Source organism: Anoplophora glabripennis, unplaced genomic scaffold, assembly GCF_000390285.2.
Source record: "Anoplophora glabripennis isolate ALB-LARVAE unplaced genomic scaffold, Agla_2.0 scaffold12, whole genome shotgun sequence".
NCBI classification, from domain to species: domain Eukaryota; kingdom Metazoa; phylum Arthropoda; class Insecta; order Coleoptera; family Cerambycidae; genus Anoplophora; species Anoplophora glabripennis.
Genome location: NW_019416512.1, coordinates 1,982,350 through 2,003,757, shown reverse-complemented (window position 1 = coordinate 2,003,757; position 21,408 = coordinate 1,982,350). Strand labels below are relative to the sequence as shown.

The 21,408-nt window shown below is 32.4% G+C and overlaps 1 protein-coding gene across 1 annotated transcript in view; it reads left to right on the top strand.

Moving 5' to 3' along the window:
- Positions 1–21,408, top strand: part of LOC108903425 (patched domain-containing protein 3) — an 87,934-nt gene that overhangs the window by 43,012 nt on the left and 23,514 nt on the right. The window contains exon 2 of the mRNA XM_018705600.1: positions 8,785–9,058. Coding sequence (XP_018561116.1) covers positions 8,785–9,058 — 274 coding nt within the window. The remainder of the gene's footprint in view (positions 1–8,784; positions 9,059–21,408) is intronic.

The window sequence follows — 21,408 nt, the reverse complement described above, 5'->3', positions numbered from 1 at the left end:
GGCCTCCAAGATCGCCTGATCTGAACCCTCTAGATTTCTTTGTTTGGGGATATTTGAAGACATTAGTGTATGGTACTCCTGTAAATAGCCTGGAAGAGCTGCAGCTACGGATTAATCAAAAGTGTCAAGAAATCCAAACCAAGGAGGGTGTTTTCGAAAGAGTTCGAATATCGTTGAGACGAAGATGTCGTGCCTGCTTGGAAATGGACGGAGGGCACTTTGAACATCTTCTGTAACTTTGTTTTTTGTTTGTTAAAAGCTTCCTTTGTCGGTTTATTCCTAATAAAATAAAATGTTTGAAAAACGAATAGTGGTCCATATCTCCGCAACCGTTACTTTGCGGACCCATGTTTATTAAGACTTTTCTGCTTATTTTGGTTCATACTATTACCTCCTGAAATATTTTACACTCTTTTTTTAACACCCTGTATATATAATAAATCTTGACACTTTATTTTTTTATTGTGCACACAAAAAAATCAGCACGTATATTTTTCTACTATTTCTTGATGCATATTGATTGTACACTTACCGGTGACAAAAACGATTCGAATGTTTTTTTACACTTTAACTTTTCAATTAATTTTGAAAACACATTTTTAAATTAGCATTTATATATTATTTTTGCAAACAATTCGGGCTAATAATTTCTTATTTCGTTCAGAAAATAATACTAATACCACGACTTTGATTTTAACTACAATTAAAAAATTCTAGACGTTAATGAATAAACTTTTCTTCATAGTAGATTTGAGATTTTCAGGTCCGCACTGATATTTAAAGTGCCATAGTTTTTCTGGTTGTTCGCACTTCCTTAACCTTCTTTGACTTATCCTTCTGGTTCTCGGTCTAGGCTATGTGTTGGTTCTAAGGTCACTACCAATGGATCTGCTCTTCAGGTAATGGTGGTCGTCTGAGAAGTTTTGTAGTGGCGTCTATAACATCCAAACCTTACACTATTCTTCATTGTTGTACATTAGGTGGTGACTTAAATGTAACCAGTTACAGAAGCCGCTACGGAAAATCTCAAAGCATTACCATTGTCTAAGAAACGGTTTTTTCGTAACGGTCTTAAGAACCAGCAACAGGAACCGAAATCAACATCAGAGCAAGCCTAGGAGGTTAAATAGTAGGACCTCCCCCACGGAGCTTAGCCCAAGAACAACAAGGGCAGGTCAAAAATTCCTAGCCAACGTTAAAAAAGTGCAATGTAAGACTGAAGGTGGTATAACAACCCGAAAAACATAGCATTTTAAATTTTCATAGACTTTTCGCATTCACTTGTCATATCGGAAAAAGTTTGTACGTTTTCTGGAAGTTTCAGTATATTAGATAAAATAATTAATGCTCATTTAATGTGTTTTCTCATTACCTATGAAATCAGGGAAATATATAATTACAAATACTGAAAATGATTATTATTACAAAACTACTAACAATTAGTTATCTTCTTTTTAAGAGAAAAGGTAAAATTACAAAAGAAAGTCGTGTTTTTTTTAATATTGAACTAAAGTATGAATATTTGGACACTGAACTGTCGTCTTTGTTCAATTTATTTTTGGAAAGCGTATTAAAAAATGTGTTAGTGGAATTATATATTTTTTTATTAATTGAAAAGTTCAGGGAAGTGTGGCAATGTTTACATTTGTTTTGTACCACTGGTTCATGTACTTACACATATAAACGATATAAACATACACAAAGAAATACGAATGTTCTAAATACTGTTTTGCAAATTTTTTTTTTTTTGGATTTGGCTTTATAAAAATTCTCGTCATATAGTCTTTCATTACTTACATTTAATTTTCTTGTCTTACTATTATTTCCAAATGTTAAACAGTACTATTGAACAATAACAACATAACTATTAAAATATGTCAGTAAATACTTATGGAGGAAGCAAAGATAACAGCTCAAAACTGTATTATCGAAATAAATATATAGTTATTACATCCTTGTTTACTATATAAATAAATTAAATGATTGGTTTCAAAGTCGAATTTAAATCATCATCCAATATATTTGTATTTACTCTATTAAAAACAGTAGCAAATTTCAAAGTCGATACCAAGCACTAGAAAATTGTTTGTCTAATTTTACTGAAAAAAATATTTAATTTTGCTTATTTTGGTTAATATAACATTATTTCACTTCCAAGGCATGAATATGTTATTAACGAAAGATCACAAGATCAGTGACATTAATATCCAAAGTTTACAAAATTTGTTTATAATTTGACAAAATTGATACATAAATATATTTTATTTCGAAAAATATTCTCTATCAAACTAGACCTTAGAACGTGTTCCATTCGATAAAAATATCATTGACGGTAAAAATGAGATCCACAACTCAGTAGTGGTTATTGCATAACATGTATTTCCACTAAAACGGTATTGGTTTGGTATTGAATTAATCAAAAATTTACTAACAGGTTGTTTACCTGGCCGACTTTCGATTCTCGACGTGTCGAGTTGCTAAAATGCAATGGACAATTGTCACTTCTCATATTGACTTGCGTTTGATTGTGTAATTCTCTTTGCACTTGAAGAATGTGAGCAAAGCGATACCGACGCAATAATTGATGATGACAGAAAAAGAGTAAAATTAATTAAAAATCAATATTTACTACAGGCAAGTATTCGTAATGTTTCTGTAGTTATTTCTTTTTGAAATTTAATGAATTTTCTTGTAACCAAATTTAAAATTGCTAATATTTTATTACACTTTGCATATAGGTACAGAAGAAACTAAATTGCAGGTTGCAAATTGATTTTGTTGCACAATTTTCATGAGATTTTAAAAATTACGTGTAAGTTCATTTTCAAAATGAAGCAATAAGTTTTTGTATAAATCTCTTATTGTTATGTTAAAATATTTTAAATGTTTCAATAGGCTTACAGAAAAATTGCAACGTTTTCTTTACCTGTCTTTGAAATTTGTCCATTAACAAAATTAATTTACCAAATTCTGTTCAGTATTCATTTTAAAATCGATATCACAATTTTAACAGTTGCATTGAAAAGTTTAATCTCTGCAGTCTGGTAATTTAAAATGACTACTTGATTTGGCCATCAGAGTAATAATCCAGGATTTAGGTAGTTTTCGGTGGAAAGTTTTATTATGATTTTGTAAATTTGGCATTTTTATAGATTTTGAGATGCTCCTGCGATCAGGAATCTTGTTTGTGAGAATAGATATATTTTGCATACTTAGAGTTCTGGTATCGAAGAACATTAATTGACTTCATTTAATATTTTTTTAATTTGTTTGAAGTAGCTTAAATACCTTTAAAATAGAGTAAAAAATACACTATTGAAGTCCCAAAAACCTTCTTTATTTTCAGACTCAAAACTTTAATCAAAATGACCTGAAGAAATGTCTATTTTATTATTTCCACCCCACTCAAAAACTTCAGAAGTGAGATACTGCCCTAAAAATATTTTATCTGGTCCCACTATAGTAAATAGACTATTAATACATTGTTTTTAAGGAGGTAAATTGATTTTACCGTAGATTTGGAAGTTGCTATGGGAGATAACTTACCTCCCTAGGGAAAAAAGCGATTTCGAGTTATAAATGTATGTTTTATGAACAAATAAATAGAAATATTTGATGAACATTACATTTTATTAATTATTGTGACTGATTATTTTTAGTAATTGTACAGTTATTACATTTAGTAACGTTTATAAAATCTGGATAATTATTCCCCTCGCGTTTACTAATTGTCACATTTTTCTCAAAATTATTTGACCGCTCCATTTCAGTCACCGGAGGTTCAATATTATCTGACTGATCTATTAAAACAGCATGATGCGGCATACGACTAGAACCTGGAGTTGAAGTGTCATTGTAAAGAATCCTGTTGGCTATTTCATTTTTGTTACTATTTCATTTTTGTTACTTAAACTGTCAGCAACATAACTTTCTGCAATTTGGCTGATTTCCACCCACCACGTCTCTTAATTGCTAATACATCAAGATATTATTAGCCAGGTATTAGCCAGTAACGTTGCCGAAGTTCTTCGGAATGAATGGCCTGTGTATGTTTCAGGATGTTCTAATTTCAAAAACTGTGCAATCTTATTAGGAATTATAGAAAGGGTATTCTTGCCGATTGGTTGGTTGTGAGATCTACCTGCTTGACAGCGCATAAAAAGGTGTGAAATTTCAGTTTTAATTTCCAATCTAATCTTGATATATTTCTTGAGAATGTCTAGGTGAGAAACAGAACCTAGACGAGAAGTAATTGTAAACGTACGTGTCATACCTTTTTTAAAATCTGAAATTGTAACTGCAATAATGTCATCGAAATGTTTGAAATTGACGTTGTCCAAAGTAAGTTTAGTAAGTAACTAATCAGTACGGCATTCTCCTGTAATGCCCGAGTCCGTCATTACCTTCATTAGCAAATATGTGTTATCGGGTGCCAGAACGAGAAAATCATTGACTTGTTCTCTTTTAAAAACGTTTGACTTTTTAAGTGTATAACCGTCATTCTTACGTTTCAAAACTGCTCTCAGCTTGGGGTATTTTGATATATCCACGTTCTCCTCTATGAAAATAGTTATCTTAATCATTGAGTGTTCACTCTACAAATTCGTCGGTGACTTTAAAGTTCTTGACTTCTCCATGAGATATGCTAGCAGTGACATTTCAGAAATAGTATTTTTGTTCTGGCACCATTCTTTGAAATTTCTATATGCTCGTCCGGGCGCACTTTCGACTTCTCGAGCAACAAAAATTCGTAGACAGCATTTGCTGCACTTTCTATTTGAAAATCACTCATTTAAAAATAATAATTCAAAACGAGCAAAATTGCAACTTTTAAGTAGCTTTGTTTAGAAACGACAAAATACAAACAACCAAGGCCATTTTCCAAGATTTCGAATAATGTCAAAATGAATTGATTAAGAAATGTCAAAAAATAAAACCTAATCTTTATTTCATGAACCATAAAAAACTCTGGGAGCAAATAAAATGTTATATCTACACCACTCAGCAGTTAAGTATAATTTACCAGTCTCGGACTCTATTGCCAGCCCTCGCTCCGCTCGGGCGCAAAATCGTCCTCGACTGGTAAATAATACTTATATAGCTCCTTTATGGTGTAAATAACTATAATACGTGTTTGTGTTTTCTGCACATTAATATCGGTTTCCATTTCTAACATCGTTATATTCATGCACCAAAAGCATCCGATATTATCATATCGGTGACCCAGTCAGCGTGTTCCACAACTGGGTCACGACTTCTGCTCATCGACGACACCGTGTTGGTGTTGGATTACAACCTACCGTTATCGAAACTGGCTGAGCGTGGTTTTCCAGATTGAATCTCGGTTGCACTCACTGCACGCAGCAACACTTGTTATGATTAATTGCCCAGATATGATAATGTTATAATAATTGTTTACTTAATAAATGCCTTGTTGTGAAAACTAGAAGCCCAGATATTTCTTCACGGTTTACATTGTTGATTGGAAGTCGGTAATTGAAAGAAACATATATTATATTAGTCCTACATTTTTTGGATTTTCTAGGTTCTTAAAATCATACAAACATTCTCTATTTTTTACTGATTTCGTGCCCATAAATGTTAGAACAATGACATTGAGTACATTTGCAAGTACGTCAAGAGTGGTTTAATTTTTGAGCACGTTTTTAATCGTATTTTGTTAACAGAATGATAATCAGGAAATTATAATAATAACGTACAGTAGGTTTCAAAGAAATTCAATCATATTGATGGGGTAATAAAGGTATGAAAAGTTTTTTAAAACGGTGCCAAATCTGACACCACAAACAAATTTATATACATATTACAGTTTTCAAAACTTATATCACCCTGTATGCAGAATATCCGGAGAGGTTGAAAATAAATCATTTTAGATGAAGCTACCTTCAATTTTGTTCTTAAAAAGTTACAAGTTTCAGTCTTTTGTATTCTTTAAGACGACTTCTTTACTTCTTAAATTGTTTCAATAAAAAGTTCAAGGTAATTTGAGCTAAATCGATTTATTTTCATCCAAGGAAGCTTTGTTGCCTTACACCCTGTATATGTTACTGTCTCATAATGGATAAATAACCCACAAAAATTGTATAAAAATTCCAGATTTTATTGTGATTTTTTCATAAGTACACTTTTTAAATCAGTCGCCTGTATTGTGTCGTTTTATTATTTCTGTTTATACAGTAAGTTTCTACTTGTAACCGCAAATAAAAAATCTGGTATCAAAACAATTAATCGACGTAAATGCAAGGCTATCCAACAATCGGCGTTCCTAAAGACAATAATGCTATTACAATATAGGAGATAATTTCGATTAATTATTTATATCTTGTACCAATAATCGGCGATAGGTACAATTTGAGACAGATTTAGTAACGCGAATTGCGGATCTAATAGTTGTAGTAATTAGCAGGGTATTTTGGGATATCGTGGGCTGAGATATAATGAATACTTTTTCACAAAAAAAAAATATAAGATATAAATTATTATATACAGAGCGTTCTGAAAGCCCGTCAGGAAACTCCGGGAGGAGATTCTACGGATTAAAATAATAGCAGTAAGTAATTATTATTTCGAATTATCAATTGTTTGCAAGTTACAGCTTGTCAAAGTTCATTTTTTTTTATTTTTCTATTTAAATAACTTATTTCATTCAAGTTCGATTAGTCTCTCATTTGGCACACCCACTAAGTAGATGAAGCTCTATTGGACCAGTCAGAGAAAAGTTTCATTATGCACCGCTAGAGGGCACTTTACCTAGAACTCAAAATTTGTTTTGTTCATAACTTTTTTCTCTGGGTAGACATCTCAGAAATTATTTATTATTGAAAAGAGAAACAATATAAGAAATATTATGTACCAAGGGGACCGCCTAGCCGGCTGTCTTGGCAGGTGGATTTCGATCTGCCGAGGCAAGCATCACGGACGCAGGCTTGAATTTGGATGGGTGACCTAAGGCAGGCTCGGAGACGTGGCTGTGGCAACCTACCAGAGACCTGGGTAGACCAACATTTGCCGCATGTGTGTGGTCCTCGATAAATTGCAATGAGAACAGAGCAAAGAAAATCTCTGTAACTCAAGACCATGCTACCATTCATAAACTGTACGAGACTTTGCCACCAAGCCACCCGTGTAGTAAATAGGATGGTTTGAAGAAAAGTATTCGAGTAATGAAGGAGGGTGTACAAGGGGCCTAATAAGGCCTAAGTGCTGCGGTGGAAAAACAATTCCACCACCCTCCGACATACATACATACATACATACATTATGTACCCACTGTTCAAGTCGATAAATGTAACCGTTTACCAGGAAATCGCTATTAATGTGTTATTAAAATTAAAGTTTTGAAAATTCGTTCTGTAATTAATCACGTTGCCATGCTTCAAATAAAAATTACATTAAAATTAGAAAAACTTTTTAATGTTTCTAAGGAAGGTTCTTTTTTGATTTTTTTATCTTCTAAGTTATTAGTTGGTTCTTGGTAGGAAATATGATTTGGGTTTTTCTAGAAAAAAATGGTGCCAGTCACATCCAAATTGAATCTTTATTACTGAAGTTATTTGAAAACTTGTCAGTAGTGTTAGTAGATTACTCTCAATAACTCGACTGAGTAAAAAATTACAAGAATAGAGTTATGTTCGTTATTTACATCTTGTATATTTTTGTGAAAGAGTTATTTGAATTTTAAGAATTCTATATATTTGAAAATATGAATAAAGATTACTTGCTTATTTGCTTTACAGATTAAATAAAATTTAATTTAAAGTTAAAAGGAAATTTTAGAATAAGATTTCACTTCGATTTTTTTTAATTTTTACAGGGAATTAAGAGCAAATATAAAATTAAAAATTAAACAAGCTCGTGGTGAGTATATTGAACATAAAAAAATATTGTTTCTAATTTTGTAAATGCGACACGAAAGAATGAATACTCTGTTGTTAAATTTAATATTAATAATGACATTTAGTAAAGCTAAAACAAGAAAGGAAAGGATTAAAAAATTCTTCTTTAGAAAATCGAGGAATTAATTTATTTTCAAATAATGAAGTCATAAAAAAGCAATAAATAAATAAATGCATCGTATACATTAAAAGGGCAATTTGGGAGTTTAAAAATATTAATTTCATTAAATATTTGTTTAATGATCTATAAACAATACAAAATAAATTTATATAGTATTTATATTTAAAAAACATGTCAAACTTTGATATGCGACAGCTGAAAATACATACCTTTCTTGATAAGAATATATTTGTTGTCTTGATTCAGTAAGTTCACTGTAACCTGTTTGTTTCTTGTATAAAATAAAATAATTCTATTTTTGAAACGTACATGCTGATCTTTATTTTGAACAAACCCAAAGCATGAAAAATAACTGCGACATATGTGTATATAACTTTCTACAAGAAGGTATACATATTTTTTTAAACAAGCAAGCATTAGTAAAATTAGAAATGTTATTGATAGTGCTTTCTCTGAACATCTACACATATAATATTTTATTGATCGTACACATAAGCCATAAATGGTATGTAATCTTCAACATGTCACATGTCACAATCTAAAGACAATTCAAACAACCGCGACACTTAGTTCATCAATATTTTAACGCGAGAACAAAATTAATGTATTTATACAGCAGTGGAATAAATATAGGGTCTACTGTTTATCCTTGAGGTGCTCTTTACCATTCCAATACAATTTTACAATTACTGTAATTATTTCCACACAACTTTCGATTTCTAATAACGTCTCTGTCTCTTTTTTCAGATGGTGGGCCTGAAAATTGTGGACGACTGCCTGAACAAGTCCTTCTACAAGCTCGGTTTAGTGGTGGGGAGGCATCCTGGTTATTTTTTAATAATTCCAGTTCTAATAACGATACTAGGAATGACTGGATACCAAAGATTGCACAACAATATAGACCCTGAGTATTTATTTAGTCCTTTAAATGGGCAAGGGAAGTACGAGAGGGCAGTGGTGGAGAACTACTTCAAAGTCAATTACAGCAGCAAGTTCGACGTTGCAAGGATAACAAGGGCAGGTCAGTTCTGAGTATAGAAAAAAAAATTGAAACCTTTTTAAGATATGCACCTACGTTTTACTTTTAACATTTTTCGGTTTTCATCATATCTTGGCTTTTAACAGGTTAGAAATAAAATACTGATTTTTGGTACTGAATATTTCTACTATGTTGTAAATACAGGGTGATCCATTAACGATACGGAGCGGATGTATATAGGAAAGTAGACGTGTTACGATTATGAGGTAAAAAATCTATTAACAAATACGGCCAAAAGAAATTGATATAAAATATTTTCAAGTTCTTAATTTCACCGCTTTGTTATTGCCATAGCAACGCCATCGCCATCTTGAAATAGTTTCAAATTGTCGTAACTTCTAAATGCCTTAATCGATTTCAAGAAACGACGGCTCATTTTAAAGAACTATTAATAACATTTATTTTTATGATATGGGAATAAAAATATTATTTTCCATATAACGAGCGTTCAAATAAAAACGTGGTCGAAGTTGGCTCTGACACATTGGACGTAGGGAGTAGCTTATAGCGACCAACTTAACCTCATTTTTCAACGAGCTGTATAGCAGCTGTCAGTTTCAATAACGTTAATGACTATATAACTTTATTTTAAAGAATAATCGTGATAACAATAACAAACAATTAAAGGAGCTGCAGAAAGTGTCCCCCTCCTTGTTATAACAATAAAATAAAGCAGCTGCTGAAAGTGTCCCCCTCCCTGTTCCAAGCACTTTTCACACCTGTTCCTCAAAGAATTAAAGACATTTTCTAAGATGGTCGGGGTATTGTTAATTTCACGAATCTTGTCTATAAGTCGAGCCTGCAGATGGTTTAAATCAGGAATAGGCAGTTCAAAAATAGTGTTGTTAAGGTAAGGCCACAGAAAGAAATCACATGGCGTAATATCACATGACCTCGGTGGAAATTCATGTTCAGCATTGGGACTTATTAGTCGATTTTGAAAAACTTCCCTCAACATATTCATCGTCTCGCCTGCCGTATGTGCCCTTGCGCCGTCTTGTTGAAAGTAAAAGTTTGTAATTTCGTTTTCTTCCAGCTGGTTAACAAAAGGAGCGATAATTTCTTCTCTATACCTTTGCGCAGTAAGAGTACCATTAAAAAAAATTGGTCCATAAATCCTCCTTCGATTGAGAGCACACCAAACTCCAATTTTTTGAGCGTGTAGAGGGCCCTCGACAAAAAAGTTATCTGGTTTTTCAGAAGACCACATTCTCATATTCTGTGAGTTTACGTAACCGCTTAAATGAAACCAGGCTTCATCAGAAAAAAAGGTGATATTATGAAGTTCACCGTAGTTGTTTAAAAACCATTCACAAAATACAGCCCGTCGCGGAAAATCAACTTCATGAAGTTCTTGCTGACAAGTTAAACGATAGGAGAACAAACGCAAATCTTTTTTTAACACTGTGTGGCAGGTACCGACTGATACTCCCACCATTTGTGATAAAACACGTACAGAAGTTCTTGGCGCATTTTCCATTATTTGTTGGACATTTTTTTTTAATTCTTCAGTCCGCTTTTTAGGTCGGCCGCTTCCTTCTTTTCTTGTTACACTGCCCGTTTCACGAAAAACATGAACACAACGCTGAACTGCACTTTGAAAAATTTTGCACTCAACAACGCCGGGAAATTGATTTTGAAATTCTATGAAACATTCCTCAATAGAATACTTCCATATTCCATAAATCTTGCGTCCATTTCTAAAGTAGGACTCTTTGATAAACACTTTTTGTTCTTGAGAAAACACCATTTTAAACGCTTTTTAAAACGAAAATATTCAAATTGATAGCGGCGATATAGCGCTTTGACAGATGACGTATAAGTTCATTTGCTATACGCTACGCCCTACGTTCAAATTTTCAGAACCAACTTGACCACGTTTTTATTTGAACGCTCGTTATATTACGCAACGGTAGACGACGCCAATCAGAAAAGTTTTGTAATTGTCGCTGTTTACTAAAAAATTTAATGCAACGATATAGTTTTTTTTTCATGGCTTGATATACCATTTATTAAGGAAAACAAATACACAAACCGAAGGTCCATATCTTTTTTCATCTTCAAGTTATTGCTAAAATAGTGAATTTGTGCTGGAACATCCTCCTTTATTTAGTTCCCTAAATAATATTGACATAGTCCAAGCCAAAATTAAATTGTAAAACTATACTAAGCTTGTCTTTAAAAAAAGTACTTGATATGTTTTGAAATTTTTTTGATAATTGCAATGTTTAATTTTTTTATTAATTTCAAATATCTGAGTAATTATAAAGATTATTGTTCCATAAGGAGGTAGGCTATGTCCTGTGAAAATAGTCAAATTAAAAATTATGTCAAACGATTTGTGTCAGCTCTCGCTTCGTGCAAAATTAGTGTCATTTGTGTGAGAAAAGTACTGGTGTTCCATATAAAATTCCTAGGTTTCTAACTAATTGCCTAACATTTATTTGGGGATTTACATGGACACAAGCCAATAGATTAAAGGCCGATTCTCATTAGACGAGCAAGGAATCGGATTGGCATCGGCAGGGCACTTACTCGGCACAGGCCGAGTTTTCAGAGACAATTCACACTGCGACAGGCATGCCGCAGGTAGTATTTCCCTAGCTTTGTGAAAAAATGTTCGTGACTTCCACTCTGGTAAAAATTGTTCTAATCTTAGATGAAGAAGAGCAAGAAAATAAAAATTTCCGAAAAAGAAAAATACGTTTTTTTAAATTACAAAATTTTATTGTTAAGAAATCGTGATTGTTTTAATATATCTGTATAGATTAATACGTATTTAATAAATATACCTATCTTATTGCAATTTCTCGCCAATTTTTTTACATATCATGTTTTTGTAGACATTGTCTGAGTATTTTTTATGAGACAAATCGTAAATAACCTCATTTTCTCTGATATACTCAATAAGAATTTCATTTTGTTCTGAGAAAAAGAGAGCCTCTGCTGACGCTACATATATTCTTGTCAATACGAAACTCAACTAAAATCCCTATGATTGCAAGTTGACTGCCTGGAGAGTATTCACACTTATCGGAACATACACGGCACATGCCCTGCAAATATTCTTTCGGGAGAACGTCGCGTGCAAAGTCTCTCGGTTGCCGAGACGCTGCACGTATAGTTTGAATTACACCCCTCAAAACCCATAAGATACAATGGTTAAGATATTTTGCCGAGCCGGTGCTTTGCCCGTGCCGAGCACATGCCTTGCACGCAAGTGAGAATCGGCATCTATTTTGCACGTAACAAGAGCTGTCACATTTCATTTGACATAATTTTCAGTTGTTTATATTCATAGCCTGCCTCGGTATGGAAACAATGATCTTTATAAATACTCAGATATTTGGAATTAATATAAATATGAAACATTGCAGTTATCAAAAAAATTTCAAAATATAGCAAGTACTTTTTTAAAGACAAGCTTGATATAGTTTTATAATTTAATTTTGGCTTGGACTATGTCATTGTTATTTAGAGAACTAAATAAAGAAAGATGTTCTAGAACAACTTCATTATTTTATCAATAACTTGAAAAGGAAAAAAGATATCGACCTCCGGGTAGTGTATTTGTTTTCCTTAGTAAATTCCATGAAACAAGCCTTTATCGCAGCATTTATTTATTTTTTTTTTTTGGAAACGGAGACAATTACAAAACTTTTCTGATTAGCGTCGTCTACCTGTGCGCAGGAAAATAATATTTTTATTCCCATATCACAAATATAAATTTTATTAATAGTTCTTTAAACTGAGCCGTCGTTTCTTGAAATCGATTAAGGCATTTAGAAGTTATGACAATTTAAAAATTTCAAGATGGCATCCTTCATAATGACATTGCTTTGGTAATAACAAAAAAAAAGTTTTAGCTAAACCTGTGAAGAGTTTAACACTGTATCTAAAAAATGTATTTTCAACTTAGGTTATATAAGCGAAATTTCGAAAAAACGACAATTTTCTGTAACACTATAGCAGTTGCGCCCCCTAGCGGTGAAGTTACAAACTTGAAAATATTTTAAATCAATTTCTTTTGGCCGTATTTGTGAATAGATTTTTTTACCCTATGTACAGCCGCTCCGTACCTTTAATGGCTCACCCTGTATAAAAATAATTTCTTAGTTTAAGAGTTAAAATTTAAATAGAGGTCGTCTCGAACTTGGCTTGTGACCAGTTATAGCAAACTTTGATCACAATTCTACCAATTTTTGAAACGTGTGACTAAAATACTTACTTTTTGACTTAATATCCGGTTTCAAATTGTATTGGTTAACCTTTAAAATGCCGTACGCCCTTAGGAGGGACATATTTTGCCTATGTTCACATAATTTATTATAACGCTGGCTAATTTTCAACCACCGCAGTGGCGGCGCGCACAAATCTATGTATAAACAAGCGTATAAAAAATAACTGTGGTTTTCGTGGTAGTTTTTCCATTTTGAATGTAGATTATAGGCAAATTATTTGACCGAATGCGATTGCCACATTGACAGAAATGTGACCTTCCCTGTGGCTTGCCGTGAACGCAGCAAATTAACACAAACACGGTCAAGGCTGAAAAATAGTTCATGTTTCTTGAAAATGTTTCCTAGACGTTTTTAATTAATTTCGTTATTTGAAAGTATGTACTTGTGTAAAAATACCATTGTACGTGTCTTAATTAGACATTTTCGTAATTGGTTTACACCATAAAGGGATATTTCATAATTCTTTGACATCTAAATTCTTCTGGTATGTGCATACAAAATAGCTTTCACAAGGAATTGTTTTCGGTAATGGTGCATTTGGTCAAGGCGACAGCTGTGTTTTTATTCTTTTTTTAATTGAATACGTCTTTGGATTAAGTAAAATATATCTTGTTCCGGTCATAACTTCGTCTTAAACAAATATTTTAGCTATAAGGATTGTTTATATGTATCAGTAATCGTAAGTATGCCATAAACAATGGTCATACAGTGTGTATCAGCCAAATGGAATAAATTTAATAATAAATAAATGAGGGCGTGTTCGAAAAAACCCTCGGACACATCGAGTGGTATTTTTAGTTGCGCACTTTTTCAATACCAACTTTCTTATTTTAAATGCAACACCCTGTATTATTCTATTATTCAATTTTTGGATTATTTAGAAAATTCTAGACATATTTCATGTACAATGTCCTATACCTATCTTTAACTGTTTCGGAAATACCTATTAAGTGTTTTCAGACTTATTGCAAAAATTAACATTAAAAACAGAAAATTATTTTATTACAGAAATTCGTTACAACACACTCAAAAACTAATAAGTAATACTGTGTATTTATTGAAATGTAAAAAAGCAAAAAAAAACATGAATGTCAATGTAGGAGATGTTTAAAATGCTCGCTGCGAATATCCTAATCTTAAATAGAAATTTCTTCTAACTCAACATCAGGGGTAACCGATCTAATCGCAAGCGTTATTCATATTTTTAAGTCAGCGAAGTCGAGGGGTTTAGTTTTCTCTACAATACTTTTGACATATCCCCATAAGAAGAAGTCTAATTGCGTCAGATCAGGGGATCGTGCTGGCTATTCCATCGATCCTCGCCTCCCTATCCACCGATTTGGAGGTACTGGACATTGATTTGGTGATGGGCGAACCATATCATATTCACTGGGATCTGTGGGTTTGCTGGATGAGGATATGTTTGTCAAAGTTGGCACGACATTATTTTGGAGCAGTGCTAAATAATTATCACCATTCAAATTGCCATCAATGAAAAAAGGACCTATGATATGATCTCCAACAATTCCTGCCCAAACATTAACCTTTTCAGGATATTGCGTATGTTCTTCTGTAATCCAGTGAGGATTTTCATTAGACCAATAGCGGCAATTTTGACGATTAGCATGACCGTGAACAATAAAGGTGCACTCATCAGAAAACAAAAAAACCTTTTATCAAAATCATCTTCCATGGGCTCCTGAGTTGGTTTCATTTTATAGAAATGCATTTTTTTTCCAATCCAAAAATTGAATAATATACAGAGTGTTGCATTTAAAATAAGAAAGTTGGCAATGACACACCCTGTATAAAAAGTTTTTGTTGAAAATATGCGCAACTAAAAATACCAATCGACGAGCGTTTTTTCGAACACGTCCCTATTTATTTATTATTGAATTTATTCTATTTGGCTGATACACACTGTATATCAATTAGTGTTTCTGATTTCTCGGCCTACTTTTTTTCTCGGAACTCGAGAATTCTCGACTAGAAATTCTCGAATTCTCGAGAAATTTCTAAAACTTAAAAAAGTTATAATTTTGGTATTGCAATGCGAAATATAAACATGCTATTTATTATATTTAACAATCATCATTAACATTTATTATTTATTCAGTATTTTTATTAATTACTTATATGTTTTTACTTATACTAACAAAACTAAATTAAACTTTGAGTATCCTTTTCTTAAAAACCTTTAACTTGTTTTTTTATTTTTCATTATACTTATGTTTATTTCAATGTTTTTTAATCGTAGCTTTCTTCCAATAATTATTAATAATCATTAATCATGCAGTCTTTTAATTAAACAAATAGTAAATTAGGAATTTAACCGAAGAAATCTTAAAAAAAACAAGCTTTAATTTAAAGATACAGAAGCGTTCTTCCTATTAATTTATCACTTATAATCATAATCTTTTAATTAACAAAACAAAAATAAAATAATCAACTAAAGGAACAGGAACTAAATATTTTCAGAATCATCATTAGGTATCTGCTTATAATAAAATTTATACACAGACTTATAACAAGGTACATTAAAAAATAAGAATCGTCAAAGTAAACTAAAGCCTTAAAAACTTAAAATAAATAAATCATCAGCTAGTCGACAAATCACATTAACCACTCAATTATTTGTCGAGAAACGAATTGAACACATGAACGAAACGAACTCCAATCAAGAACTTAAGACGTGCGTGATTTTTAAATTTCTCGATTTCTCGACATTTTTTCTCGTCTCGAGTAAGGCCAGATTTTCCGGGAATTCTCGCTTCGAAAAGTCTTGACCAGAAACCCTAATATCAATAATGGAAATTATTTATTTGGATATAAGCTTCTAGTTTGGAGGCCAGTCAAAAAATGTTAACGTTTCATTCCCGATCGGGAACTTTTTCAAAAGATTTTTAATTAAACATATTATTTTGCACAGTCAATTACTAAAAATCAAAAACAACTATTTCCACATAGATATAAAAACGAATTATTAAAACCATGACATTGTCAGAAGAGGAGACGAACATATATTCCGCACAGTGTTCAAGAAATCTTTTACAGCGTATTCTCACGAAAGATTTGTAACTTCATACTTACAAATATGAATCTTCAATGATTTTCAACTTAATGGCTTCGTTAATCGTCAAAATTGTCGCATTTGGGATTTAGAAAATCCACGGGAGATTGTTGAGAAGCAGATGCATCCACAACGTGTCACTGTTGAGTGCGGATTTTGGGTTCGAAGTATCATCGGACTATTCTTCTACGAAAATGCGGCTGACAGGCAATAACAAATAATAGAGCTAGAGCAATAACAAATAATAGAGCTAGATAATCCAGTTTCTTTTACCTAAATTTTAAAATATGGAAGTAGACGATATGTGGTGTTAATAAGACGGTGTCACATGCCATATAACAATTCAATTATTGTATGAGTCATTTTCTGGTCGTGTAATTTCCCGTTCTGGAGATCAGAATTGGCCTCCCAGATCATGTGATTTAATGCCGTTGGACTTCTTGCGAGAAATTTTGGCACCCTTTAATTATTGCAAATATAAGTTTACCGGTGAATTAAATACGAACTCGTTCAAAATTGTACGACTTAATGATAAAAAATAACTGATAACATTATACTCTATGATTTAGTTTTCCTTTCCTTTTTTCTTTTTCTTTTTGAGGGTACATCTTGTAAAATTCTGCCACGTAAACCCACAGCCTTTTTGATTATTCTATAATCATCTGATATCCAGACATCCACGCTGCTGTAGCGGATTCGAACCAACAGCGGAATACTTAGATCAGGGCAACCTCTGCTTAGCTGAGGGCGTAATTTCGGGACTTAATCAGGTCGCGGGCCGTAGGCAAGAAATAAGTAGGTAGTAGTGAATAAAAAAGCCACAAAAATTCACAAATTTTTTTATTTATTAATTATAATAGCATAATCAAACATATAAAAAGCAAATTAATAAAAAAAGCTCAAATGAAAATTAATGAGATATTGGAGTCAATATCAGTAGTGCATAGGCGTAAAGTGTTTTCTAAATTAACATCTGTAAGCCGAGTACGATGCTTATTTTTATTAATTTTCATGATTGAAAAAAGCTGCTCACATTTATACGTGTTTCCGAATGTGCAAATTATTTTTCGTGGAATATTTCCCGCGTCGTACTCTTGATCGTACGCGAATATGCGACGCGAACTTTATCAATTGTTAAGAAGTAATGAGATGACACGCGCGCTGAGCGGTTTATATATTACCCCCAATAAGCAACTAGAATACTCTCGATCTTACGTGACTGCTTCAAATGCATCGAGCGGCTTCCCGAATGTTTAATTGTTTGTCTCTTTCTAACGACTATTTCCGACTCGATCTGTGACGTTCCACTGCGTACATTTAATAATACTATTTATCGATTTGAATTTATATCGTTATTTGAATTTTCTGAACCTCTCGCGGGCCGGATTGAAGCTGGTGGAGGGTCGAATCCGTCCCGGGGGCCGGGGGTTGTCCATATATGACTTAGATCGACACAACCTAATTCTTGAGTCACCTCTTTGACATATTGTCTACCCCTGCTCCTGTTAATGCGTTTCTACATTTTTCAATATAATTTTACCTAACACGGTCCTGCTGATGTAGTCATGTTGGCTTAAAATTACCATAACAATAACAACATTTATTACCCAACAGATTTTATGTAATCCAATTATATAAGTAGTCAAATAAATAAAATCAGAAAAAATAATAAAAACAGATACATAAACTGCAGAAGTAAATCTACCTTTTATTAAGTCGAGTCTGTGGTTTTGTTACATTTTTGTTATAAATATCACAATATGAAATCTGTTTATTTGAGTTGCTACATCAACACAACATTGTTTAAAAGAAAAATGTTCAGAATGTAATTAGTATTATAAGTTGCGCACTCTTTTCAATAATATATGCTAAATTTATATAAAATAGAAATAATAACCAAAATTTAACTGTTGCTTTATCCAGAATGATAAAGTGTATTTGAAATAGGAAGAAAATAATTAAATAAATAAGCATTTTACGTCAAACAATTTTTGATACGGCTTCTTAAAAATGTTTATGGCAACTTCCTGTCCTTGTAATTTCTGTCCTGTTATTGAGATTTGTTATAGTCTGTTTGGAAATGAAAGGGAGTAATAAAACCCCGAGATAAGAACCGGCCACGGGCGTGGTAATATTTCGTTTCAGGTAATTATCGGGTAACACTAATGCTAACAAAAATGACAGGGATTGGAAAATCGACTATCTACAGACTTTTAAAGGAAACAAAAAATGAACAAGATACTGTAAATCCCCCAAAATCATCTACAGGGAGGTCAAAAGTCGTTATAGATGATTTCTTCAAAAATGTCATTCGCAGAAAAGTACACTCATTTTATTTTAAAAAAGAAATACCAACGCTAAACAAAATTTTAAGTGAACTTTCAGAGGACAACGATTTGCCAAAAATCAGTAGAAGCAAATTATGGGCCGTCTTACGAGAGTTGAATTTTTGCTGGGAAAAGCAGAACAGGAAGTCAGTTCTTATCGATAAAGATGAAATTATTTGTTGGCGAAGATCCTACTTAAGATCAATTAGAAAATTCCGTGACGAAGGGAGGAATATTTATTATCTAGACGAAACTTGGGTCAACGAGGGATATACTGTAACAAAAGTATGGCAAGATAAAAATGTAAAAAGTTTTCGACAAGCATTTTTGGATGGACTTTCAACAGGGTTCAAGGCACCTTCAGGTAAAGGGCGAAGATTAATAGTGACACATATAGGTAGTGCCAGTGGTTTTGTAGATGGCGGTTTACTTTTATTTGAATCTAAAAATACAGGTGACTATCACGAAGACATGAACGCAGATGTTTTCGAAGAGTATTTTACACAGATGTTGGATCTTATTCCTCCGGGGTCTGTAATTGTCATGGATAATGCCAGTTACCATTCACGGCAGACCGAGCGGACGCCTACGACTGCTTGGAGGAAAGCCGATATAATTCAATGGTTATCCGGAAAAAACATTTCTTTTGAAACAAATATGGTGAAAAAGGAACTTTTGACACTTGTCAATCTTAATAAAGATCAGAAAAAATATGTTATCGATGAAATGGCAACAAATCGCCAAATAACGGTACTACGGTTACCACCTTATCACTGTGAACTTAACCCAATCGAATTAGTCTGGGCGCAGGTAAAAGGAGATGTAGCGCGAAATAATACGACGTTTAAATTAAGTGACGTGAAAATTTTGTTAAAAAATTCCTTGGAACGAGTAACTGCAGATAACTGGCAAAGATGTATACATCATGTACAAAAAGAAGAGGAGAAAATGTGGGAACTCGATAATTTAATTGACGTTACTGTGGAACCTATCGTTATCAATCTAGGAGACGAAGATAATTCATCAGAATATTCAGAGGATGAATTTTAATATACCTACTTTTTTATTTTCTTTATTGTACATTTATACAACACTACATTTACTCACCATAATTTGAATTTTCAAAATACATATATTTTTGTGTGGAATAAAAGTCTATTCATTAAATTTAAATAAATATTTTGATAATAATATTGAATAATTTTATTTGAATTACTAAAAACCCTCTTAACCCGGTTATGATGCTTAAAGTAGCCTCATGTTTTGAAATGCTGTTTTTATATTGTTTACTTATAAGAGAAATGGACCGAGAAATTGAAGCGGCATAGACAAAGACGGATTGTCGGGGATTAAATTTTAGCTACATGCTACAATTTAGTACAGTCCGATCACACAAAGTTTTTTTAAAAGTACACCTCATCCTATACCCGATAATACATAATATAAAAATATTGAATATAAGCACCAGTACTACATTTATTTACGATTTGCATACATAATAAGCTTTTATTACTCTCTTTTATTTCTAAACATATTATAGCTTATAATCTTAGTGCTCAATTCTTTATATGATTTCTGAGACAAGCGTTGCGGTTTACTGTAAACAAATGAAAATCAGTCTGAACTAGCGGGAAAGGTTTATTTAAAACATATTTGTATCAACTCGAATACGTATTTGTTTCTTCAAATTTAATACTTAGAGGTTATGTGTTTACTATAAAAATCTAATGAAGAATTGGTTTTTGTTGTTTAGCATAATGCATAATTTAACAAAATTGCAATTCATTTGAAGAAGAGTTTTTTTTCATAGAACAGTTGTTGACTGATGTTACCATATCTTAAACGATTCAACAAGTTGCTATTTTATATCAGTAAGAAAACATATGAAAATGAGGTCGTCAAACTTTTTCCACTTTCAATTCATTATTTTTTTTTAATATAACTAAATGTAACGATGGTATTTTTTTAACTACCAGAGGTACACGATGTTCTTGCGCCTGTAGACTTTTATCCTCAACTCATCTGTTGTTTTTTTGTATCTATCAAAGTGCAGTTATAAAAAATTAGGTCATTAAAGAAATTTACACTCACCAGCTACACAGCAATTTTTCTATGTGGAGCACTGATCCAGAAATTAGGTCGATTAAATTATTTTAACAAGATTAAATGTAACCGTAACCGCTAAGCATATGGTTATTATAAAATCTTTCAAATAGATAAGCGCAATTACTAATTATACAAATATAATTATGTACTAGTTGCACACTTTAATGCACATACGTACACTGGACGAAAAAAATAGCGACCTGTTATTGAGAATATAATATTGAGAGAAACACATTCTACAGCTCTCTGCCCATCGAAATATTCACGGCATGTGAGTAGAAATACTGTTAAACAAATTTCAGTCTATGACGACCATCAAATTTTTAAAATTGCTTACATGTTTTTAAATTTTCCAACCAGGCCAGTGGTCACGTAACAATTCAAAACAATTAACTGTCACATTGTCAAAGTGACTGAAACAATTGCCGTTTTTTTAATCTGTAATACCCAGTTTAGTTTTGCAGTTCTATTAAAGTGAGTAGGTCATAATTTTGTTCGTCGCATGTATAGTACACTCATTACAACATTGATATCGCGTATAATATTGAATTTATTCTTGAATTACGACGAACATGCAACCGGAAGCTC